Here is a 23,719-nt window from a genome sequence, read left to right on the forward strand (position 1 = left end):
TTAAGGGAAAGGATTTTATTGAAAAATGGGTTTAAAGGAAAGGTTTTTATGGAAAAAACGGATTTATTGGAAAGGATTTTACCAAAATTTGGGTTTAAGGGAAAGGTTTTTATGGAAAAATGGGTTTAAAGGAAAGGTTTTAACCAAAATTTGGGTTTAAGGGAAAGGATTTTATGGAAAAAACGGATTTATTGGAAAGGTTTTTACCGAAATTTGGGTTTAAGGGAAAGGATTTTACCCAAAAATAGGTTTAAAGGAAAAGGTTTTTATGGAAATACGGATTTATTGGAAAGGTTTTTAGTGAAAAATGGGTTTAAGACAATGGGGTTTTATGGAAATTTGGGTTTAAGGGAAAGGATTTTTACCAAAATTGGGTTTAAGGGCAAGGATTTTACAAAAATATGAGTTTAAGGAAAAGGTTTTTATGGAAATATGGGTTTATTGGAAAGGTTTTTACTGAAATTTGGGTTTAAGGGAAAGGTTTTATTGAAAAATCGGTTTAAGGAAAAGGGTTTTAACCAAAAATGGGTTTGAGGGAAAGGTTTTTACCAAAATTTGGTTTAAGGGCAAGGATTTCACAAAAATATGAATTTAAGGAAAAGGGTTTTATGGAAATTTGGGTTTAAGGGGAAGGATTTTACAAAAATATGAGTTTAAGGAAAAGGTTTTTATGGGAAAATGGGTTAAAGGAAAAGGTTTTTATGGAAATACAGATTTATTGGAAAGGTTTTTAGTGAAAAATGGGTTTAAGAGAAGGGGTTTTATGGAAATTTGGGTTTAAGGGAAAGGATTTTTACCAAAATATGAGTTTAAGGAAAAGGGTTTTATGGAAGTTTGGGTTTAAGGGGAAGGATTTTATGGGAAAATGGGTTTAAGGGAAAAGATTTTACAAAAATATGAGTTTAGGGAAAAGGGTTTTATGGAAATTTGGGTTTAAGGGGAAGGTTTTTATGGAAATATGAGATAAGGTTTTACGGAAATTTGGGTTTAAAGGGAAAGGTTTTTAGACAAATATGGGTTAAAGGGAAAGGTTTTTTACCAAAATATGGGTTTGAGGTAAAGGTTTTTTATGGAAATATGGATTTATTGGAAAGGTTTTTACTGAAATTTGGGTTTAAAGGAAAGGTTTTTGCCAAAATACGGTTTTAAGGGAAAGGTTTTTATGGGAAAATGGGTTTAAGGGAAAGGATTTTACACAAATATGGGTTTATTGGAAAGGTTTTTATGGAAATATGGGTTTAAAGGAAAGGATTTTACCCAAAAATGGGTTTAGGGAAAGGTTTTTGCTGGCAAAGGGGTTTCAGAAAGCCGGGTTTGGACTCGGTGATGTGCAAATCCCTTCTGATTCTGTGTGACCCCCCCACCCCAAACCGCCCTGCCGTCCTCCCGCGGGCCGGGGGTGATTCTCCTGCCCCCCCCACCCGTGTCCCCCGTGTCCCCGTGTCCCCAACGGCCCCGGGTGTCCCCGTGTCCCCGTGTCCCCAACGCCTCCGGGTGTCCCCTGTGTCCTCTGTGTCCCCCGGGTGTCCCCGTGTCCCCGGGTGTCCCCTGTGTCCCCCGTGTCCCCCGTGTCCCCGTGTCCCTAATGGCCCCGGGTGTCCCCAACGCCTCCGGGTGTCCCCAGCGCCCCCGGGTGTCCCCTGGGTGTCCCCCATGTCCCCGGGTGTCCCCAATGCCCCCGGGTGTCCCCCGTGTCCTCTGTGTCCCCCGGGTGTCCCCAACGCCCCCGGGTGTCCCCCGTGTCCTCTGTGTCCCCCATGTCCCCGTGTCCCCCGTGTCCCCCGGGTGTCCCCTGTGTGTCCCCAACGGCCCCGGGTGTCCCCCATGTCCCCGGGTGTCCCCTGGGTGTCCCCCATGTCCCCGGGTGTCCCCTGGGTGTCCCCAACGCCCCCGGGTGTCCCCCGTGTCCTCTGTGTCCCCCATGTCCCTGTGTCCCCAACGGCCCCGGGTGTCCCCCGGGTGTCCCCCGGGTGTCCCCAACGCCCCCGGGTGTCCCCCGGGTGTCCCCCATGTCCCCTGGGTGTCCCCCGTGTCCCCCAGGTGTCCCCCGGGTGTCCCCAACGCCCCCGGGTGTCCCCCATGTCCTCTGTGTCCCCCATGTCCCCGTGTCCCGAATGCCCCCGGGTGTCCCCAACGCCCCCGGGTGTCCCCCGTGTCCTCTGTGTCCCCCATGTCCCCGGGTGTCCCCAACGCCCCCGGGTGTCCCCTGGGTGTCCCCCATGTCCCCGGGTGTCCCCCGGGTGTCCCCTGTGTGTCCCCAACGCCCCCGGGTGTCCCCCATGTCCCCGTGTCCCCCATGTCCCCGGGTGTCCCCGTGTCCCCCGGGTGTCCCCAACGCCCCCGGTGTCCCCGCAGCCGCCGCCTGCGCCGCCTGAACCGGCTGTGGCGGCGGCGCTGCCGCGCGGCCGTCAAGTCCGTGTCCTTCTACTGGACCGTGCTGCTGCTCGTGTTCCTCAACACGCTCACCATCGCCTCCGAGCACCACGGGCAGCCGCCCTGGCTCACCGAGACACAGGGTGCGGGCGCCGCGACGCCCCCGGCAGCCCCGGTACCCCCAGGGCACCCCAAATCCTGCAGGGCACCCCAAATCCTGCAGGGCACTCCCAAACCCCCCAGTGCCCCCCAACACCTCCCAGTGCCCCCCCAAACCCCCTGGGAGCGCCGGGTACCCCCAGGGCACCCCAAATCCTGCAGGGCACCCCAAAATCCTGCAGGGCACCCCCAAAAACCCCCAGGGCACCCCCAAATCCCCCAGGGCACCCCCAAATCCTGCAGGGCACCCCCAAATCCCTGGGAGCGCCGGGTACCCCCAGGGCACCCCAAATCCTGCAGGGCACCCCCAAATCCTCCGGGGCACCCCCAAACCCCCGGCAGCGCCGGTACCCCCAGGGCACCCCAAATCCTGCAGGGCACCCCCAAATCCTCCGGGGCACCCCCAAACCCCCGGGAGCCCCGGGTACCCCCAGGGCACCCCCAAATCCTCCGGGGCACCCCAAATCCTCCAGGGCACCCCCAAATCCCCGGCAGCGCCGGGTACCCCCAGGGCACCCCCAAATCCTCCAGGGCACCCCCAAATCCTCCAGTACTCCCCGACACCTCCCAGTGCCCCACAACACATCCCAGTGCCCCCCAAACCCCCCGGGAGCCCCAGGTATCCTCCAGGGCACCCCCAAATCCTCCAGTGCCCCCCCTGACACCCCCGGCAGCGCTGGGTACCCCCAGGGCACCCCAAATCCTCCGGGGCACCCCCAAATCCTCCAGGGCACCCCAAATCCTGCAGGGCACCCCTGACACCCCCCAGTGCCCCCCCAACACCCCCCGGGAGCCCCGGGTATCCCCAGGGCACCCCCAAATCCTCCAGGGCACCCTGACACCCCCAGTGCTGCCCGACACATCCCAGTGCCCCCCAACACTCCCTGGTACCCCTGACACCCTCCAGTGCCCCCCGACACCCCCCAGTGCCTCCCAAACCCTTTGGTACCCCTCAACACCCTTCAGGGCCCCCCAAACCTCTTGGTAACCCCGACACCCCCCAGTGCCCCCCCTGACACCCCCCAGTACCCTGTGACATGCCCCAGTGCCCCCCCCCACCTCCCAGTGCCCCCCCTGACACCCCCCAGTGCATCTCAAACCCCTCAGTAGCCCCCAACACCCTCCAGGGCCCCCCAACACCCTCCAGTGTTCCCCAAACAACACCCCCTGACATCCCCCGATGTCCCCATCACCCCCAGAGCTCGGGGGTCCCATCCCGCCCCCAGTAATTCTCCCGAGGGGTGACCCGGGTGTGTCCCCCTCCATCCCAGAGCTCGGGGGTCCCATCCCGGCCCCGGTATTTCTCCCGGCTGTGTCCCCAGAGCCGGGGGTCCATCCTCATCCGTTCCATCCCCTCCCATCCCATCCCATCCCATCCCATCCCATCCCATCCCATCCCACCCCACCCTCCCGAGGGGTGACCCCGGCTCGGGGGTCCCTCATCATCCCATCCCATCCCACCTTCCCGGGGTGACCCGGCTGTGTCACGCTTCCCGTCACCCAAACCTCAGGGGTCCCATCCCGGCCCCGATATTTCTCCCGGGGGTGACCCGGGTGTGTCCCCCCCATCACCCCCAAACCTCGGGGGTCCCATCCCACCCTCCCGGGGGTTGACCTGGCTGTGTCCCCAGAACTCGGGGGTCCCATCCCATCCCGTCCCATCCCCTCCCATCCCATCCCACCTTCCCGAGGGGTGACCCGGCTGTGTCCCCCGTTGCTCCCCGTCACCCCCAAACCTCAGGGGTCCCATCCCGGCCCCGATATTTCTCCCGAGGGGTGACCTGGGTGTGTCCCCATGTCCCAGAGCTCGGGGGTCCCATCCCATCCCATCCCATCCCACCCCACCCTCCCGAGGGGTGACCCGGGTGTGTCCCCCTCCATCCCAGAGCTCGGGGGTCCCATCCCATCCCATCCCACCCCACCCCACCCTCCCGAGGGGTGACCCGGCTGTGTCCCCCCGGTGTCCCCCCCCAGCCTACGCCAACAAGGCGCTGCTGTCGCTCTTCGCGGCCGAGATGGTGCTGAAGCTCTACGCCCTGGGCCCCTCGTGTTACTTCGCGAGCTTCTTCAACCGCTTCGATTGCTTCGTGGTGTGCGGGGGCGTGCTGGAGACGGCGCTGGTGGAGCGCGGCGCGATGGAGCCGCTCGGCATCTCCGTGCTGCGCTGCGTGCGCCTGCTGCGCGTCTTCAAGGTCACTCGGTGAGGGGCGGCGCGGGGACGGTGAGGGACAGCGCGGGGACGGTGAGGGGACAGCGCGGGGACATGCAGCGGGACACACGGACAGTGGGACATACTGACAGTGGGACACACTGACAGTGGGACACACTGACACCAGGACAGCACGGGGACAGCGCGGGGACATGCAGCGGGACACACGGACAGTGGGACATACTGACAGTGGGACACACTGACAGTGGGACACACTGACACCAGGACAGCATGGGGACAGCGTGGGGACATGCAGCGGGACACACGGACAGTGGGACATACTGACAGTGGGACACACGGACAGTGGGACAGCGCGGGGACACACAGTGGGACACACCGACAGCGGGACACACCGACACTGGGACAGCGCAGGGTCAGTGCAGGGACACACAGTGGGACACACTGACAGCGGGACAGCGCGGGGACATGCAGTGGGACACACCGACAGTGGGACACACTGACAGTGGGACATACCCACACCGGGACAGCGCGGGGACAGTGCAGGGACATGCAGTGGGACACCCCAACAGTGGGACGCACTGACAGTGGGACACACGGGGACACGCAGCAGGACACACCGACAGTGGGACACACCGACAGTGGGACACGCTGACATCGGGACAGTGTGGGGACATGCAGCAGGACACACGGACAGTGGGACACACAGACACCCGGACAGTGCGGGGACAGCACGGGGACATGCAGCGGGACACACGGACAGTGGGACACACCGACAGTGGGACACGCCAACACCAGGACACACCAGCAGTGGGCCACCTTGACACTGGGACACACTGACACTAGGACACACTGACACTGGGACACACCGACACTGGGACACACTGACAGTGGGACACACTGACACTGGGACACACCGACACTGGGACACACCGACACCGGGACACACCGACACCGGGACACACTGACACTGGGATGGACACACCGACACTGGGACACACCGACACTGGGACACACTGACACGAGGACACACTGACAGCGGGACACACTGACACTGGGACACACCGACACTGGGACACACTGACACTGGGACACACTGACACTGGGATGGACACACCGACACCGGGACACACTGACACCGGGACACCCCAACATCGGGACAGCGCGGGGACACTGACTGTTGGTCACACTGTCCATCCCGACTTCCCAGTGACCCAGTCCATGCACAGGCTCCCAGTGCTCCCAGTAACCCCAGTATCCTGCAGGCACTGGGCGTCCCTGAGCAACCTGGTTGGTTCCCTGCTGAACTCCATGAAATCCATCCATCCCTTCCCAGTCCATCCCAGTCCATTCCAGTGCTCCCAGTGCTCCCAGTGCTCCCAGTCCATCCCAGTGCTCCCAGTCCATTCCAGTGCTCCCAGCCCAGTGCCCCCAGTCCATTCCAGTGCTCCCAGTGCTCCCAGTGCTCACAGTAACCCCAGTATCCCGCAGGCACTGGGCATCCCTGAGCAACCTGGTTGGTTCCCTGCTGAACTCCATGAAATCCATCGCCTCCCTGCTGCTGCTGCTCTCTACCTACATCATGGACATCTTCCCCCTACTGGGCGGCAGCCTTCGGGGCCACTCAGCGTGTCGACGCAGACCTGACCACCACACCTTCCAGCGCTCCCAGCCCTCTTCCAGGTACCCCAAAACCTCAGGGGGACCCCAAAACCTGGGGGAACCCCACAGGCCCACTCACCGTGTTCAGGGACCCAAAACCTCAGGGGCCCCCAACCTGGGGAACCCCACAGCTCTCACTGTTCCAGGTACCCCCAAACTCACCCCAAAACCTAACCCCAGCCCTGCTCACCGTGTTCCAGGTACCCCAAAACCTCAGGGGGACCCCAAAACCTAAGGGGAACGTTTTGGGGCACCCAAAACCTCAGAGAGACCCCCCAGGCCCTGCTCACCGTCTTCCAGGTACCCCAAAACCTGAGGGGGACCCCAAAACCTGGGAAGCTTTTTGGGGTACCCAAAAACATCAGGGGTACCCAAAACCTGGGAGAAACCCCTTTTGGGGCACCCTAAAACCTGGGGATACCTTTTGGGGTATCCCAAAACCTCAGGGAGACCCCAAAACCTAAGGGGAACGTTTTGGGGCACCCCAAAACCTCAGAGAGACCCCCCAGGCCCTGCTCACCGTGTTCCAGGTACCCCAAAAACTGGGGCAGCCTTTGGGGTACCCCAAAACCTCAGAGAGACCCCGCAGGCCCTGCTCACCGTGTTCCAGGGACCCCAAATCCTCAGGGGGACCCCAAAACCTGGGGGAACCCCACGGGCCCTGCTCACCGTCTTCCAGGTACCCCAAAACCTCAGGGGGACCCCAAAACCTCAGGGAGACCCCCCCAGGCCCTGCTCACCGTCTTCCAGGTACCCCAAAACCTCAGGGCAACCCCAAAACCTGGGGGAAGCTTTTTGGGCTACCCAAAAACATCAGGGGTACCCATAACCTGGGAGAAACCCCTTTTGGGGCACCCTAAAACCTGGGGATACCTTTTGGGGTATCCCAAAACCTCAGGGAGACCCCAAAATGTAAGGGGAACGTTTTGGGGCACCCCAAAACCTCAGAGGCGTGCTCACCATTTAGACCCCAAAAACTGGGGCAGCCTTTGGGGTACCCCAAAACCTCAGGGAGACCCCCCAGGCCCTGCTCACCGTGTTCCAGGTACCCCAAAAACTGGGGCAGCCTTTGGGGTACCCCAAAACCTCAGAGAGACCCCCCAGGCCCTGCTAACCGTGTTCCAGGGACCCCAAAACCTGAGGGGGAACCCCGAAACCTGGGGGGAACCCCACAGGCCCTGCTCACCGTCTTCCAGGTACCCCAAAACCCGGGGCAGCCTTTGGGGTACCCCAAAACCTCAGAGAGACCCCGCAGACCCTGCTCACCGTGTTCCAGGGACCCCAAAACCTCGTGAGGACCTTTTGGGATACCCCAAAACCTGGGGGGAACATTTTGGGGTACCCCAAAACCTCAGGGAGACCCCAAAAGCCCTGAGCCCCCCCAAACCATCCCACACCACCCTGTAGCCGCTGAGGGGTGATGCTGAACTGGGAGGGCAGCGCTGCACTGGGAGCACTGGTGTGGGGTGGCACTGAGGTTTTGGGGTGCCCCCGGTTTTTGGGGTGTCCCCGAGGTTTTGGAGTGGCGCTGAGGTTTTGGGGTGACCTGGGTTTTTGAGGTGTTCCCGGTGTTTTGGGTGGCATTGAGGTTTTGGGGTGGCACTGAGGTTTTGGGGTGTTCCCGGTTTTTGGGGTGTCCCCCAGGTTTTGGGGTGGCACTGAGGTTTTGGGGTGGCCTGGGTTTTTGAGGTGTCCCCGCTTTTTGGGGTGGCACTGAAGTTTTTGGGGTGGCACTGAGGTTTTGGGGTGGCCTGGGTTTTTGAGGTGTCCCCAGTTTTTGGATGTCCCTGGTTTTTGGGGTGGCACTGAGGTTTTGGGGTGTCCCTGGTGTTTTGGGTGCCCCCGGTGTTTTGGGTGGCACTGAGGTTTTGGGGTGGCACTGAGGTTTTGGGGTGCCCCGGTTTTGGGGTGGCACTGAGGTTTTGGTGTGGCACTGAGGTTTTGGGGTGCCCGGTGTTTTGGGTATCCCTGGTTTTTGGGGTGCCCCTGGTGTTTTGAGTGTCTGCGGTTTTTGGGGTGGCACTGAGGTTTTTGGTGTGTCCCTGGTTTTTGGTGTGGCACTGAGGTTTTGGGGTGCCCGGTGTTTTGGGGTGCCCCGGTTTTTGGGGTGGCACTGAGGTTTTGGGGTGCCCGGTTTTTGGGGTGCCCCGGTTTTTGGGGTGGCATTGAGGTTTTGGTGTGGCACTGAGGTTTTGGGGTGCCCGGTTTTTGGGGTGGCACTGAGGTTTTGGGGTGCCCGTTTTGGGGTGCCCGGTTTTTGGGGTGGCATTGAGGTTTTGGTGTTGCACTGAGGTTTTGGGGTGCCCAGTTTTTGGGGTGGCACTGAGGTTTTGGGGTGCCCGGTTTTTGGGGTGCCCGGTTTTTGGGGTGGCATTGAGGTTTTGGTGTGGCACTGAGGTTTTGGGGTGCCCGGTTTTTGGGGTGGCACTGAGGTTTTGGGGTGGCAATGAGGTTTTGGGGTGCCCCCGGTGTTTTGGGGTGGCACTGAGGTTTTGGGGTGGCACTGAGGTTTTGGGGTGCCCGGTTTTTGGTGTGGCACTGAGGTTTTTGGTGTGGCACTGAGGTTTTGGGGTGCCCCGGTTTTTGGTGTGGCACTGAGGTTTTGGGGTGTCCCCGGTGTTTTGGGGTGCCCCGGTTTTTGGGGTGCCCGGTTTTTGGTGTGGCACTGAGGTTGTGGGGTGCCCGGTTTTTGGGGTGGTGCTGAGGTTTTTGGGGTAGCACTGAGGTTTTGGGGTGCCCCGGTTTTTGGGGTGCCCGGTTTTTGGGGTGGCACTGAGGTTTTGGGGTGCCCCGGTTTTTGGGGCACTGAGGTTTTTGGGGTGGCACTGAGGTTTTGGGGTGCCCGGTTTTGGGGTGGCACTGAGGTTTTGGGGTGCCCCGGTTTTGGGGCCGGTTTTGGGGACTGGTTTTGGGGGGCACTGAGGTTTTGGGGTGCCCGGTTTTGGGGCGGGTTTTGGGGTGGCACTGAGGTTTTGGGGGCACTGAGGTTTTGGGGTGCCCGGTTTTTGGGGTGCCCCGGTTTTTGGGGTGGCGCTGAGGTTTTGTGGTGGCACTGAGGTTTTGGGTTGTGCGTTGGTGTGGCACTGAGGTTTTGGGGTGCCCCGGTTTTTGGGGTGCCCGGGTTTTGGGGCGCAGATCCTGACCGGGGAGGACTGGAACGGGGTGATGTACGACGGCATCATGGCCTACGGAGGGCCCGTGTTCCCCGGGATGCTCGTCTGCGTTTACTTCGTCATCCTCTTCATCTGCGGCAACTGTGCGTGCTGGGCTGGGGAAACCGGGGGGACTGGAGGGAATGTGGGGACTGGGGAAACTGGGGGGACTGGGAGGGACTGGGAGGGACTGGGGGGACTGGGGAAACTGGGGGACTGGGGGGACTGGGAGAGACTGGGAGCACTGGGAGCATTGGGGGTACTGGGGATACTGGGAGGGACTGGGGGGACTGGGAGTACTGGGGGCACTGCGAGGGACCGGGGGGGACTGGGGGCGCTTGGTACTGGGAGGGACTGGGAGGCACTGGGAGCACTGGGGGTACTGGGAGCAGGGAGCTGGTGAACTGGGAATGGAGCACTGGGAGCACTGGGATTACTGGGGGCACTGGGAGCACTGAGAGCACTGGGGGCACTAGGGGTGCTAGGAGGATCCTGGGAGCATACTGGGATATACTGGGAGCATCCTGGGGCATACTGGAGGATACTGGGAGTATACTGGGAGCACTGGGGGGCATACTGGGGGATACTGGGAGCATACTGGGAGCACTGGGAGCATACTGGGGGATACTGGGAGCACTGGGATCATACTGGGAGCACTGGGAGCATGCTGGGGGATACTGGGAGCACTGGGATCATACTGGGAGCACTGGGAGCATACTGGGGGATACTGGGAGCACTGGGATCATACTGGGAGCACTGGGAGCATACTGGGGGATACTGGGAGCACTGGGATCATACTGGGAGCACTGGGATCATACTGGGAGCACTGGGAGCATACTGGGAGCACTGGTGACCCCTCCTCTCAGACATCCTCCTCAACGTCTTCCTGGCCATCGCCGTGGACAACCTGGCCGATGGTGACAACATCAACTCGGGGGGGGACAAAAAGTGAGCCCGGGACCCCCGGGACCCCCGGGACCCCCGGGACCCCCCCCATCCCCAGGACCCCGGGACCCTTTTGGGGGTGATGGGGAGGGGTCCCCACATCCCCAGGGACCCCCGGGATCCCTTCTGGAGGAGATGGGGAGGGGTCCCCAATGCCCTGAGACCCCCGGGACCCCTTTTGGGGGGGATGGGGAGGGGTCCCCAATGCCCTGAGACCCCCGGGACCCCTTTTGGGGGGGATGGGGAGGGGTCCCCACATCCCCTGAGACCCCGGGATCCCTTTTGGGGGTGATGGGGAGGGGTCCCCACATCCCCCTGAGACCCCGGGACCCCTTTTGGGGGGGATGGGGAGGGGTCCCCCCATCCTTGGGACCCTCTGGGGGGGGGTGAGACCCCCGGGACCCCCCAGCTGAGCCCCCCCCATTGTCCCCAAACCCAGGGACAAGGCTGGGGAGGAGGGGACGGGGACAGAGAGCCAGGAGGTGGCGGTGAAGGTGAGGAGGGGTCCGGGGGGTGACATTGATTTGGGGGGTCCTGGGGGGGTGACAGTGACTGGGGGGTCCGGGGGGTGACAGTGACTGGGGGGTCCCGGGGGGTGACATTGATTTGGGGGATCCCGGGGGGGTGACAGTGACTGGGGGGTTCTGGGGGTGACATTGATTTGGGGGGTCCCGGGGTGGGTGACAGTGACTGGGGGGTTCCGGGGGGGTGACATTGATTTGGGGAGGGGTCCTGGGGGGTGACAGTGACTGGGGGGTCCCGGGGGGTGACATTGATTTGGGGAGGGGTCCTGGGGGTGACAGTGACTGGGGGTCCCGGGGTGACAGTGACTGGGGTTTGGGGTGAATTGATTTGGGGTCCTGGGGGGTGACAGTGACTGGGGGTCCGGGGGGTGACATTGATTTGGGGAGGGGTCCTGGGGGTGACAGTGACTGGGCTCCCGGGGTGACGAGGGGGTCCTGGGGGGGCAGTGACGGAAGAGGAGGGGGAGAGGAAGGGGGAGGCGGGGTGACACGTGACCGGGGGCCCCGGGGGACATTTGGGGAGGGGCTTGGGGGGTGGCAGTGGCTGGGGTGCTGGGGGTACCTGATTGGGGAGGGGCGGGGGGTGACAGTGACTGGGGGTCCGGCGTGGAGGTCACCCCCCCCCCACGGTCGGGGGGTCCGCGAGAAGAGGAGGGGGGAGGAGAAGCAGGAGGGGTGCCACCTGCGGGACGGGGACAATGGGGCATGGGGACATTGGGGGGTGGCAGTGCCTGGGCGGGGGTCCCCAGGGGGGGGAGGTGACATGAGGGTCCCCGGGGAGGTGACACGGGGGTCCCTGGGGAGGTGACAATGGGCGGACACGGGGGAGGTGACACGGGGGTCCCTGCAGGTGACACGGGGGTCCCCAGAGGGGGGGAGGTGACACGGGGGTCCCTGGGGAGGTGACAATGGGCGGACACGGGGGAGGTGACACGGGGGTCCCCGCAGGTGACACGGGGTCCCCAGAGGTGACCGGGCGGCAGGTGACACGGGGGTCCCCTAAGGGGGAGGTGACACGGGGTCCCCGCAGGTGACACGGGGGTCCCCAAAGAGGGGAGGTGACACGGGGGTCCCCGCAGGTGACGAGGAGCCGGGCGGGGACAGGGACAGCCTGGGCAGGGCCCGCCTGGAGTCGCTGGAGGAGCCGCCCAAGGCCAAGGTGACCCCGATCCCCGAGGGCAGCGCCTTCTTCGTGCTGAGCAGCACCAACCCGTGAGGAACTGGGGCAACTGGGGGGACTGGGGGGACTGGGGACTGGGGGGACTGGGGGGACTGGGGGACTGGGGGACTGGGGGGGACTGGGGGACTGGGGGGACTGGGGGGACTGGGGGGACTGGGGGGGACTGGGGGGACTGGGGGGGACTGGGGGACTGGGGGGACTGGGGGACTGGGGGGACTGGGGGGGATTGGGGGGACTGGGGGGACTGGGGGGGACTGGGGGGACTGGGGGACTGGGGGACTGGGGGGACTGGGGGGGACTGGGGGGGACTGGGGGGACTGGGGGGACTGGGGGGACTGGGGGGGACTGGGGGGACTGGGGGGACTGGGATTGGAGACAAACTGGGGGCACTGGGATGCACTGGGAGGGACTGGGGAGGCTGGGGGAACTGGGGGGACTGGGAGCATTGGGACTGGGAGCACTGGGATGGACTGGGATGGACTGGGATTGGAGATACAAACTGGGGGGGACTGGGAGAACTGGGGGACTCGAGCACTGGGATGTACTGGGATGAACTGGGATGAACTGGGATGCGCTGGGAGCACTGGGATGCACTGGGATGCACTGGGATGGACTGGGAGGGACTGGGATGGACTGGGGTAACTGGGAGCACTGCAATGCGCTGGGAGCACTGCACTGTTATGAACTGGGATGAACTGGTATGAACTGATATGAACTGGGATGAACTGGGAGCACTGGGATGGACTGGGATGGACTGGGATTGGAGATACAAACTGAGGGGGACTGGGAGAACTGGGGGGACTTGAGCACTGGGAGTACTGGGAGCACTGGGATGGACTGGGGTAACTGGGATGTACTGGGATGAACTGGGATGCACTGGGATAGACTGGCAGCACTGCACTGGGCTAACTGGTTTGTACTGGTTTGTACTGGTTTGTTCTGGTCCCCATCCAGGCTGAGGGTGAAGTGCCACGCGCTGATCAACCACCACATCTTCACCAACCTCATCCTCGTCTTCATCATCCTCAGCAGCATCTCCCTGGCGGCCGAGGACCCCGTGCGCGCCCACAGCCCCCGCAACCACGTACTGGGCAAACTGGGCAAACTGGGAGGCACTGGGAGGGACTGGGCAGGACCCCGTGCGCACCCACAGCCCCCGCAACCACGTACTGGGCAAACTGGGCAAACTGGGAGGCACTGGGAGGCACTGGGCAGGACCCCGTGCGCGCCCACAGCCCCCGCAACCACGTACTGGGCAAACTGGGCAAACTGGGAGGCACTGGGGCACTGGGAGCACTGGGAGGGACTGGGCAGGACCCCGTGCGCACCCACTCACCCCGCAACCACGTACTGGGCAAACTGGGAGCACTGGGAGCCCTAGGAGAGCTGCTGGAGGCAACTGGGAGCACTGGGAGAGGCAACTGGGAGCACTGGGGGCGTTACTGGGAGCACTGGGAGAGCTGCTGGGCGCAACTGGGAGCACCAATGGGGGCAACTGGGAGCACTGGAAGGGTACAAGGAACCTCACTGGGAGCACTGGGAGCCGTTACTGGGAGCACTGGTGTGTTACTGGTGGTGTTACTGGGAACACTGGGCAAACTGGGAGCACTGGGAGGGACTGGGCAGGACCCCGTGCACGCCCACTCATCCCACAACCACGTACTGGGCAAACTGGGAGCACTGGGAGGGACTGGGAGCGCTACTGGGGGGGTTACTGGGAGCACTGGGGATGTTACTGGGAGCACTGGGAGCACTGGTGTGTTACTGGGAGCACTGGGAAGCACTGGTGTGTCACTGGGATGTTACTGGGAGCACTGGTGTGTTACTGGTGTGTTACTGGGAGCACTGGTGTGTCACTGGTGTGTTACTGGGAGCACTGGTGTGTTACTGGGAGCACTGGGAGCACTGGTGTGGCACTGGTGTGTCACTGGTGTGTTACTGGGATGTCACTGGGAGCACTGGTGTGTCACTGGGATGTCACTGGGATGTTACTGGGACCACTGGTGTGTCACTGGTGTGTCACTGGGAGCACTGGTGTGTCACTGGGATGTCACTGGGATGTTACTGGGAGCACTGGTGTGTCACTGGTGTGTCACTGGGAGCACTGGTGTGTCACTGGGAGCACTGGTGTGTTACTGGGACCACTGGTGTGTCACTGGTGTGTCACTGGGAGCACTGGTGTGTCACTGGGATGTCACTGGGATGTTACTGGGAGCACTGGTGTGTCACCGGTGTGTCACTGGGAGCACTGGTGTGTCACTGGGATGTTACTGGGATGTTACTGGGAGCACTGGGAGCACTGGTGTGTTACTGGGATGTCACTGGGGTGTTACTGGGAGCACTGGTGTGTCACTGGGATGTTACTGGGAGCACTGGGAGCACTGGTGTGTCACTGGTGTGTCACTGGGAGCACTGGTGTGTCACTGGTGTGTCACTGGGGTGTTACTGGGAGCACTGGGAGCACTGGTGTGTCACTGGGATGTCACTGGGATGTCACTGGGGTGTTACTGGGAGCACTGGTGTGTCACTGGGATGTCACTGGGATGTTACTGGGAGCACTGGAATGGTGACTGGGGTGTACTGGTGACTGATTACTGGGAGCACTGGGAGGGATGGTACTGGTGTGTCACTGGATGTTACTGGGAGCACTGGGAGCACTGGTGTGTCACTGGTGTGTCACTGGGATGTCACTGGGATGTTACTGGGAGCACTGGGAGCACTGGTGTGTCACTGGGATGTCACTGGGGTGTTACTGGGAGCACTGGTGTGTCACTGGTGTGTCACTGGGAGCACTGGTGTGTCACTGGGAGCACTGGTGTGTTACTGGGACCACTGGTGTGTCACTGGTGTGTCACTGGGAGCACTGGGGTGTCACTGGGAGCACTGGTGTGTCACTGGGATGTCACTGGGATGTTACTGGGAGCACTGGGAGCACTGGTGTGTTACTGGGATGTCACTGGGGTGTTACTGGGAGCACTGGTGTGTCACTGGGATGTTACTGGGAGCACTGGGAGCACTGGTGTGTCACTGGGATGTTACTGGGATGTTACTGGGAGCACTGGTGTGTCACTGGGATGTTACTGGGATGTTACTGGGAGCACTGGTGTGTCACTGGGATGTTACTGGGAGCACTGGGAGCACTGGTGTGTCACTGGGATGTTACTGGGAGCACTGGGAGCACTGGTGTGTCACTGGTGTGTTACTGGGATGTTACTGGGATGTTACTGGGATGTTACTGGGAGCACTGGGAGCACTGGGAGCACTGGTGTGTCACTGGTGTGTCACTGGTGTGTCACTGGGATGTCACTGGGATGTCACTGGGGTGTTACTGGGAGCACTGGTGTGTCACTGGGATGTCACTGGGATGTTACTGGGAGCACTGGGAGCACTGGTGTCCCCCCGTTGCCCCTCCTCAGATCCTGGGCTACTTTGACTACGCCTTCACCTCCATCTTCACCGTGGAGATCCTGCTCAAGGTGTGGGGGGGTCACGGCCTTTTTGGGGTTCCCGGGGTTTTGGGGTTCCCAGGGTTTGGGGTGTCCCTGGGATTTTGTGGGTGTCCCCAGGGTTTGGAGGGGCTCCTGGGTTTGGGGTGAGTTCCCAGGATTTTGGGGTTCCCAGGATTTTGGGGTGGGGGTTCCCATGGTTTCTGGGGGTTCCCAGGATTTTGGGGTTCCCAGGATTTTGGGGTGAGTTCCCAGGATTTTGGGGTTCCCAGGATTTTGGGGGGGGTGGTTTTGGGGTTCCTGGGGTTTTGGGGTTCCCAGGGTTTTGGGAAGGGGTTCCCATATATTGGGGACACCCCCAGGGTTTGGGGTGGGGGTTTTTGGGTTTTTGGGGTTCCCAGGGTGATTTTTGGGGTGCCCCGCAGATGACAGTGTTCAGGGTCTTGGGGGGGTTGGGGTTCCCAGGGTGATTTTTGGGTGCGGGGGTTTTTGGGTTTTTGGGGTTCCCAGGGTGATTTTGGGGTGCCCCGCAGATGACGGTGTTCGGGGGTTCCCAGGTTTTGGGGGTTCCCGGGGGTTTTGGGGTTCCCAGGGTGATTTTTGGGGTGCCCCGCAGATGACAATGTTCGGGGGGTTCCCGGGGTTAGGGGTGGGGGTTTCTGGGGTTTTTGGGGTTCCCAGGGTGATTTTTGGGGTGCCCCGATGACGGTGTTCGGGGGGTTCCTGGGGTTTGGGGTTCCCAGGTGTTTTGGGGGCCCCCCCCCGGTCGGTGTTCGGGGGGTTCCCAGGTTTTGGGAAGGGGTTCCCGGGGGTTTTTGGGGTTCTCAGGATGATTTTTGGGGTGCCCCGCAGATGACGGTGTTCGGGGGGTTCCTGCACAAGGGCTCCTTCCTCCGCAACTGGTTCAACCTCCTGGACGTGCTGGTGGTCGGGGTGTCCCTCATCTCCTTCGGCATGCAGTGAGCAGCTGGGGAAACTGGGAGCAACTGGGAGAGCCAATGGGGGCAACTGGGAGCACTGGGAGAGCCGCTGGGGGCAACTGGGAGCAACTGGGAGCGCCAATGGGGGCAACTGGGAGCACTGGGAGAGCCGCTGGGGGCAACTGGGAGTGCTGGGAGTGCCAATGGGGGCAACTGGGAGCGCCAGTGGGGGCAACTGGGAGTGCTGGGAGAGCCAATGGGGGCAACTGGGAGCAACTGGGAGAGCTGCTGGGAGCAACTGGGAGCACTGGGAGTGCCAATGGGGGCAACTGGGAGCACTGGGAGCGCCAATGGGGGCAACTGGGAGCACTGGGAGAGCCGCTGGGGGCAACTGGGAGTGCTGGGAGTGCCAATGGGGGCAACTGGGGCGCCAGGGGGGCAACTGGGAGTGCTGGGAGAGCCAATGGGGGCAACTGGGAGCAACTGGGAGAGCTGCTGGGAGCAACTGGGAGCACTGGGAGTGCCAATGGGGGCAACTGGGAGCACTGGGAGCGCCAATGGGGGCAACTGGGAGCACTGGGAGCAACTGGGAGCAACTGGGAGTGCCAATGGGGGCAACTGGGAGCACTGGGAGCAACTGGGAGCAGCTCTGTGGGCAACTGGGAGCGCCAATGGGGGCAACTGGGAGCAACTGGGAGGGGCCAGACTCAGTACTGGGAGCACTGCAAGTGCTGCTGAGGGCAACTGGGAACACTGGGGGTGTTACTGGGAGGTTACTGGTGTTACCAGGAGGTTACTGGTGCCTTACTGGGAGCACTGGGGGGGTTACTGGGAGCACTGGGGTGTTACTGGAAGCACTGGTGTGTTACTGGGGGTGTTACTGGGAGCACTGGGGGGGTTACTGGGAGGTTACTGGTGTTACCGGGAGGTTACTGGTGCCTTACTGGGAGCACTGGGGGGGTTACTGGGAGGTTACTGGTGTTACCGGGAGGTTACTGGTGCCTTACTGGGAGCACTGGGGGGTTACTGGGAGGTTACTGGTGTTACCGGGAGGTTACTGGTGCCTTACTGGGAGCACTGGTTTTGCCCCCGGCAGCTCCAGCGCCATCTCGGTGGTGAAGATCCTGCGGGTGCTGCGGGTGCTGCGGCCGCTGAGAGCCATAAACCGGGCCAAGGGGCTCAAGGTGGGAACTGGGGGGGACTGGGAGGGACTGGGATGGACTGGGATGGACTGGGAGGGACTGGGATGGACTGGGAGGGACTGGGAGGGACTGGGGGGGACTGGGATGGACTGGGATGGACTGGGAGGGACTGGGAGCACTGGGAGGGACTGGGACTGCTGGAGGCACTGGGAGCACTGGGGGTCACTGGGGACACTGGAATGGACTGGGAACTGTCCCTGTCCCCCTGTCCCGATGACACCCCTGTCCCTCTCCCCGTGGCCCAGTGGCACCGCTGTCCCTGTCCCCCCACCCCAGTGACCCGGTCCCTGTCCCCATGACCCAGTGACACTGTCCCTGTTGTGTCCCCAGCACGTGGTGCAGTGCTGTCCCTGTCGCTATCCCAATGCCCTGGTGACACTGTCCCTGTCCCCCTGCCCTGGTGACCCTGACCCTGTCCCTGGTGGCCCTGGCCCTGTCCCTGGTGACACTGTCCCTGTCCCTGTCCCCGTTGTGTCCCCAGCACGTGGTGCAGTGCGTGCTTGTGGCCATCTGCCCTGGTGACACTGTCCCTGGTGACCCTGTCCCTGTCCCTGGTGACACTGCTGTCCCCGTTGTGTCCCCAGCACGTGGTGCAGTGCATGTTCGTGGCCATGCCCTGGTGACACTGTCCATGCCCTGGTGACACTGTCCCTGTCCCTGTCCCCATTGTGTCCCCAGCACGTGGTGCAGTGCGTGTGCGTGGCCATGCCCTGGTGACACTGTCCATGCCCTGGTGACACTGTCCCTGTCCCTGTCCCCATTGTGTCCCCAGCACGTGGTGCAGTGCGTGTTCGTGGCCATGCCCTGGTGACCCTGTCCATGCCCTGGTGACCCTGTCCCTGTCCCTGTCCCCATTGTGTCCCCAGCACGTGGTGCAGTGCGTGTTCGTGGCCATGCCCTGGTGACCCTGTCCCTGTCCCTGTCCCCATTGTGTCCCCAGCACGTGGTGCAGTGCGTGTGCGTGGCCATGCCCTGGTGACCCTGTCCCTGTCCCTGTCCCCATTGTGTCCCCAGCACGTGGTGCAGTGCGTGTTCGTGGCCATCCGCACCATCGGCAACATCATGATCGTCACCACCCTGCTGCAGTTCATGTTCGCCTGCATCGGGGTGCAGCTCTTCAAGGTGACCCCGCCGTCCCCAACCCCCCCAAAAGTGTCCCCAAACCCCCCCCGAGGGGTCCCCAAACCCCCCAGGGCTGAGGGACCCCCCGATCCCCCCAGGGCAAGTTCTACAGCTGCACAGATGAGGCCAAGCACACACCGGGAGAGTGCAAGTGAGCGTCACCCCAAAAACGGCCCCGCACCCCAAAAACCACCCCACACCCCAAAACAACCTTGCACCCCAAAAACGACCCCGCACCCCAAAAACAACCCCGCACCCCAAAAACCACCCCACACCCCAAAAACGACCCCGCACCCCAAAAACAACCCCGCACCCAAAAAATGACCCTGCATCCCAAAAACCACCCCACACCCCAAAACAACCTCGCACCCCAAAAACGACCCCGCACCCAAAAAAGGACCCCAACCCCAAAAACCACTCTGCACCCCAAAAACGACCCTGCAACCCAAACACAACCCCAAACTCCAAAAATGACCCCATACCCCAAAAATGACCCTGCTCCCCAAAAACGACCCCGCGCTCCAAACTGAGCCTGCTCCCCAAAACCGACCTCGCACCCCAAAAACGACCTCGCACCCCAAACCGAGCCCTGCGCCTCAAACCCTGACCCTCGGCCACCCCAGCAGTGTCCCCAGAGTGTCCCCATAATGTCTCACCCCCTGCTGGTGGCAGTGTCACGTTGGGGTCTCACCATTGCTGTCCCTGTGACCTTGTGGTGTCCCTGTGACCTTTGTGGTGTCCCTGTGTCCTCTGTCCTGCTGGTGCTCTCCCGTGGTGGCCCTGTGGCCCCTCAGTGGTGGCAGTGTCCAGGGGGTGTCCCACCCTCGCTGTCCCCATGTCCCCATCCCAGAGGGACATTCCTGGTGTACAAGGACGGGGACGTGTCCCACCCCTCAGTGGTGGCAGTGTCTCACCCTCGCTGTCCCTGTGTCCCCAGGGGGACATTCCTGGTGTACAAGGACAGGGACGTGTCCCACCCCTCAGTGGTGGCAGTGTCCCATTGGCTCTGAGATCTCACCCTCGCTGTCCCCGTGTCCCCACCGCAGGGGGACATTCCTGGTGTACAAGGACAGGGACATGTCCCACCTCTCAATGGTGGCAGTGTCTCACCCTCGCTGTCCCCACCCCCAGGGGGACATTCCTGGTGTACAAGGACGGGGACGTGTCCCACCTCTCAATGGTGGCAGTGTCCAAGGGGTGTCTCACCCTCGCTGTCCCCACCCCAGGGGGACATTCCTGGTGTACAAGGACGGGGACGTGTCCCACCCGTCGGTCCGGGAGCGCCTCTGGCTCAACAGCGACTTCAACTTCGACAACGTGCTGGCGGGGATGATGGCCCTGTTCACCGTGTCCACCTTCGAGGGGTGGCCCGCGTGAGTGCCCGGGGATGGGTGGGCACGGGGACACTGCCACCCCCCTTGGGGACACCCCCAGCACTGTGCGTCCCCCCGTGTCCCCAGGCTGCTGTACAAGGCCATCGACGCCAACGCCGAGAACCAGGGGCCCATCTACAACTACCGGGTGGAGATCTCCATCTTCTTCATCGTCTACATCATCGTCATCGCCTTCTTCATGATGAACATCTTCGTGGGCTTCGTCATCATCACCTTCCGCGCGCAGGGCGAGAGCGAGTACCGCAACTGCGAGCTGGACAAGAACCAGGTCTGGGGACACGCTGCCCGCGGTCCTGCCGTGTCCCCATGGCCCTGTGGTGTCCCCATGGCTCTGTGGTGTCCCTATGACCCTGCAGTGTCCCCTTGGCTCTGTGGTGTCCCCTTGGCTCTGTGGTGTCTCCATGGCTCTGTGGTGTCCCCATGGCCCTGTGGTGTCCCTATGACCCTGCTGTGTCCCTATGGCCCTGTGGTGTCCCCTTGGCTCTGTGGTGTCCCCATGGCCCTGTGGTGTCCCTATGACCCTGCTGTGTCCCTATGGCTCTGTGGTGTCCCCATGGCCCTGTGGTGTCCCCTTGGCTCTGTGGTGTCCCTATGACCCTGTGATGCCCCCACGACCCTGTGGTGTCCCCTTGGCTCTGTGGTGTCCCCATGACCCTGTGGTGTCCCCTTGGCTCTGTGGTGTCCCCATGGCTCTGTGGTGTCCCCATGGCCCTGTGGTGTCCCCATGGCTCTGGGGTGTCCCTATGACCCTGTGGTGTCCCTATGACCCTGTGGTGTCCCCTTGGCTCTGTGGTGTCCCCATGGCTCTGTGATGCCCCCATGACCCTGTAGTGTCCCCATGGCTCTGTGGTGTCCCCATGGCCCTGTGGTGTCCCCACACACTCCCCTGTCCTCCCAGTGGCTGTGGGTGGGGTGGCAGTGGGGTGGCTGTGTCCCCACACTGTCCCCATGTTGTCCCCCAGCAGCAGTGCGTGGGATGGCAGTGGGTGGGGTGGCAGTGAGTTGGCCATGTCCCCACAGTGTCCCCTCACTGTCCCACAGCAGCAGTGTGTGGGTGGCAGTGGGGTGGCCGTGTCCCCACCCTGTCTCACACTGTCCCCACGTTGTCCCCAGCGCCAGTGCGTGGAGTACGCTCTGAAGGCGCAGCCGCTGCGCCGTTACATCCCCAAGAACCGCACCCAGTACCGCGTGTGGGCCATGGTCAACTCCACGGCCTTCGAGTACATCATGTTCGTCCTCATCCTCCTCAACACCATCGCCCTGGCCGTGCAGGTGAGGCGGGGACACCTGGGGGGACAGGGGGGGCACCGAGGGGACAGTGCCAGACCCCCGCGTGTCCCCTCGCAGCACTACGAGCAGTCCAAGCCCTTCAACTACGTGATGGACCTGCTCAACATGGTGTTCACGGGGCTCTTCACCGTGGAGATGGTGCTCAAGATCATCGCCTTCAAACCCCGGGTACGCCACGGGGGTGGCACGGGGGGTGGCACGAGGGAGGTGACACACAGGGGTCCTCACCACCTCCCACCCCACCCCAGCATTACTTCTGTGACGCCTGGAACACCTTTGACGCCCTCATCGTGGTGGGCAGCGTGGTGGACATCGCCGTCACCGAGGTCAACGTGAGTGGCCCTCCTTGTCCCTCCTGGCTCGGGGGGTTGGTGTTTTGGGGTGTCCTGGATGTCTGGGTCTCCTCCTGGTCCATGTCCTTGTGTCCATCTCTCTGTCTCCATCATCTCTGTCATTTCCATCTCCATCATTTCCATCATCTCAATAATTTCCACTCCATCATTTCCACTCCATCATCTCCATAATTTCCATCATCTCCATCACCTCCATCATCTCCACCTCCATAATCTCCATAATCTCCATCACCTCCATCACCTCCATCATCTCCATCATCTCCACCATCTCCACCATTTCCATCCCCATCATCCCCATCATCCCCATCATCTCCATCATCTCCATCACCTCCATCACCTCCATCACCTCCATCATCTCCATCTCCATCACCTTCATCACCTCCATCATCTCCATCGCCTCCATCACCTCCATCATCTCCATCTCCATCACCTCCATCACCTCCATCACCTCCATCATCTCCATCATCTCCATCATCTCCATCATCTCCATCATCTCCATCATCTCCATCTCCATCCCCATCATCTCCATGGTCCCACCTGCCTCTCACAGAACGGGGGCCACGTTGGTGAGGTACGGGCAGCTGTCCCCACCTGGGGGCTTTTCTGGGGGGGCTGTTCACGGATTTTTGGGGCTCCCCTGACCCTTGTCCCCGCAGAGCTCCGAGGACTCCTCCCGCATCTCCATCACCTTCTTCCGCCTCTTCCGCGTCATGCGCCTGGTCAAGCTGCTCTCCAAGGGCGAGGGCATCCGCACCCTGCTCTGGACCTTCGTCAAATCCTTCCAGGTGGGACGGGGGGCACCTGCTGGGGGACACAGGTGAGGGGGGACACGGAGGGGACACCCCCGGCACCCCCTGACCCCCGCTGCGCCCCCAGGCCCTGCCCTACGTCGCGCTGCTCATCGCCATGATCTTCTTCATCTACGCTGTCATCGGGATGCAGGTGAGGGACCTGGGGCAGGTGAGGGGGCCTGGGGCAGGTGAGGGGGTCTGGGGCACATGAGGGGCTCTGGGGGGCAGTGAGGGGGGTCTGGGGGGCAGTGAGGGGGGTCTGGGGCAGGTGAGGGGCTCTGGGGGATGGTGAGGGGAGTCTGGGGCGGGTGAGGGGCCTGGGGAGGTGGGGGGTCTGGGGCAATAACGGTCCTGGGAGCAGGTGAGGGGTGTGGGGCAGGTGAGGGGTCTGGGGCAGGTGAGGGGATGTGGGGCAGGTGAGGGGGTCGCAGGTGAGGGGTCTGGGGCAGGTGAGGGGCTCTGGGGCAGGTGAGGGGGGGGTGGGGGGGTCTGGGGCAGGTGAGGGGGTCTGGGGCAGATGAACGGTCCCAGGAGCAGGTGAGGGGTCTGGGGCAGGTGAGGGACCTGGGGCAGGTGAGGGGGTCTGGGGGCAGGTGAGCGGTCCCAGGAGCAGGTAAGGGGTGTGAGGGGTCTGTGGGGGGTCTCCTGTGAGCCCCCAGCCCCCCATGTCCCCCCCAGACCTTCGGGAAGGTGGCGCTGCAGGACGGGACCCAGATCAACCGCAACAACAACTTCCAGACCTTCCCCCAGGCCGTGCTGCTGCTCTTCAGGTGGGGAGGGGGTCTGGGGGGGCTGGGGGGCTCTAGGGGGGGCTGGGGGGGCTGGGGCACCTGGGGTCTCTGGGCTTTTTGTGGGACTTTGGAGATTCTTGTCAGTGAATCATGAAGGGGGTTACAGGTGTGCCCCAGGGGTACAGGTGTGCCATGGGGGGGGACACGTGTGCCATGGGGGTACAGGTGTGTGTCACAGGGGGGTACAGGTGTGCCATGGGGGTACAGGTGTGTCCCACGGGGTGCAGGTGTGCCACAGGTGAGGCATG

At 62.0% G+C, this 23,719-nt stretch overlaps 1 protein-coding gene across 1 annotated transcript in view; it reads left to right on the forward strand.

Annotated features, from left to right (window-relative positions):
• Positions 1 to 23,719, forward strand: part of CACNA1F (calcium voltage-gated channel subunit alpha1 F) — a 54,897-nt gene that overhangs the window by 24,666 nt on the left and 6,512 nt on the right. Inside the window, exons 13-35 of the mRNA XM_030970115.1 lie at positions 2,356 to 2,516; positions 4,507 to 4,732; positions 6,191 to 6,330; positions 7,348 to 7,406; positions 9,497 to 9,617; positions 10,380 to 10,461; positions 10,898 to 10,952; positions 12,013 to 12,194; positions 13,117 to 13,246; positions 15,579 to 15,638; positions 16,461 to 16,567; positions 17,625 to 17,712; positions 18,745 to 18,852; positions 18,951 to 19,003; positions 20,079 to 20,225; positions 20,313 to 20,514; positions 21,360 to 21,518; positions 21,594 to 21,704; positions 21,785 to 21,868; positions 22,440 to 22,460; positions 22,546 to 22,674; positions 22,766 to 22,831; positions 23,359 to 23,450. Of these exons, the coding sequence (XP_030825975.1) occupies positions 2,356 to 2,516; positions 4,507 to 4,732; positions 6,191 to 6,330; positions 7,348 to 7,406; positions 9,497 to 9,617; positions 10,380 to 10,461; positions 10,898 to 10,952; positions 12,013 to 12,194; positions 13,117 to 13,246; positions 15,579 to 15,638; positions 16,461 to 16,567; positions 17,625 to 17,712; positions 18,745 to 18,852; positions 18,951 to 19,003; positions 20,079 to 20,225; positions 20,313 to 20,514; positions 21,360 to 21,518; positions 21,594 to 21,704; positions 21,785 to 21,868; positions 22,440 to 22,460; positions 22,546 to 22,674; positions 22,766 to 22,831; positions 23,359 to 23,450 (2,583 nt within the window). The remainder of the gene's footprint in view (positions 1 to 2,355; positions 2,517 to 4,506; positions 4,733 to 6,190; positions 6,331 to 7,347; positions 7,407 to 9,496; positions 9,618 to 10,379; positions 10,462 to 10,897; positions 10,953 to 12,012; positions 12,195 to 13,116; positions 13,247 to 15,578; positions 15,639 to 16,460; positions 16,568 to 17,624; positions 17,713 to 18,744; positions 18,853 to 18,950; positions 19,004 to 20,078; positions 20,226 to 20,312; positions 20,515 to 21,359; positions 21,519 to 21,593; positions 21,705 to 21,784; positions 21,869 to 22,439; positions 22,461 to 22,545; positions 22,675 to 22,765; positions 22,832 to 23,358; positions 23,451 to 23,719) is intronic.

The sequence above is a fragment of the Camarhynchus parvulus genome, unplaced genomic scaffold, assembly GCF_901933205.1.
Source record: "Camarhynchus parvulus unplaced genomic scaffold, STF_HiC, whole genome shotgun sequence".
Classification (NCBI taxonomy): domain Eukaryota; kingdom Metazoa; phylum Chordata; class Aves; order Passeriformes; family Thraupidae; genus Camarhynchus; species Camarhynchus parvulus.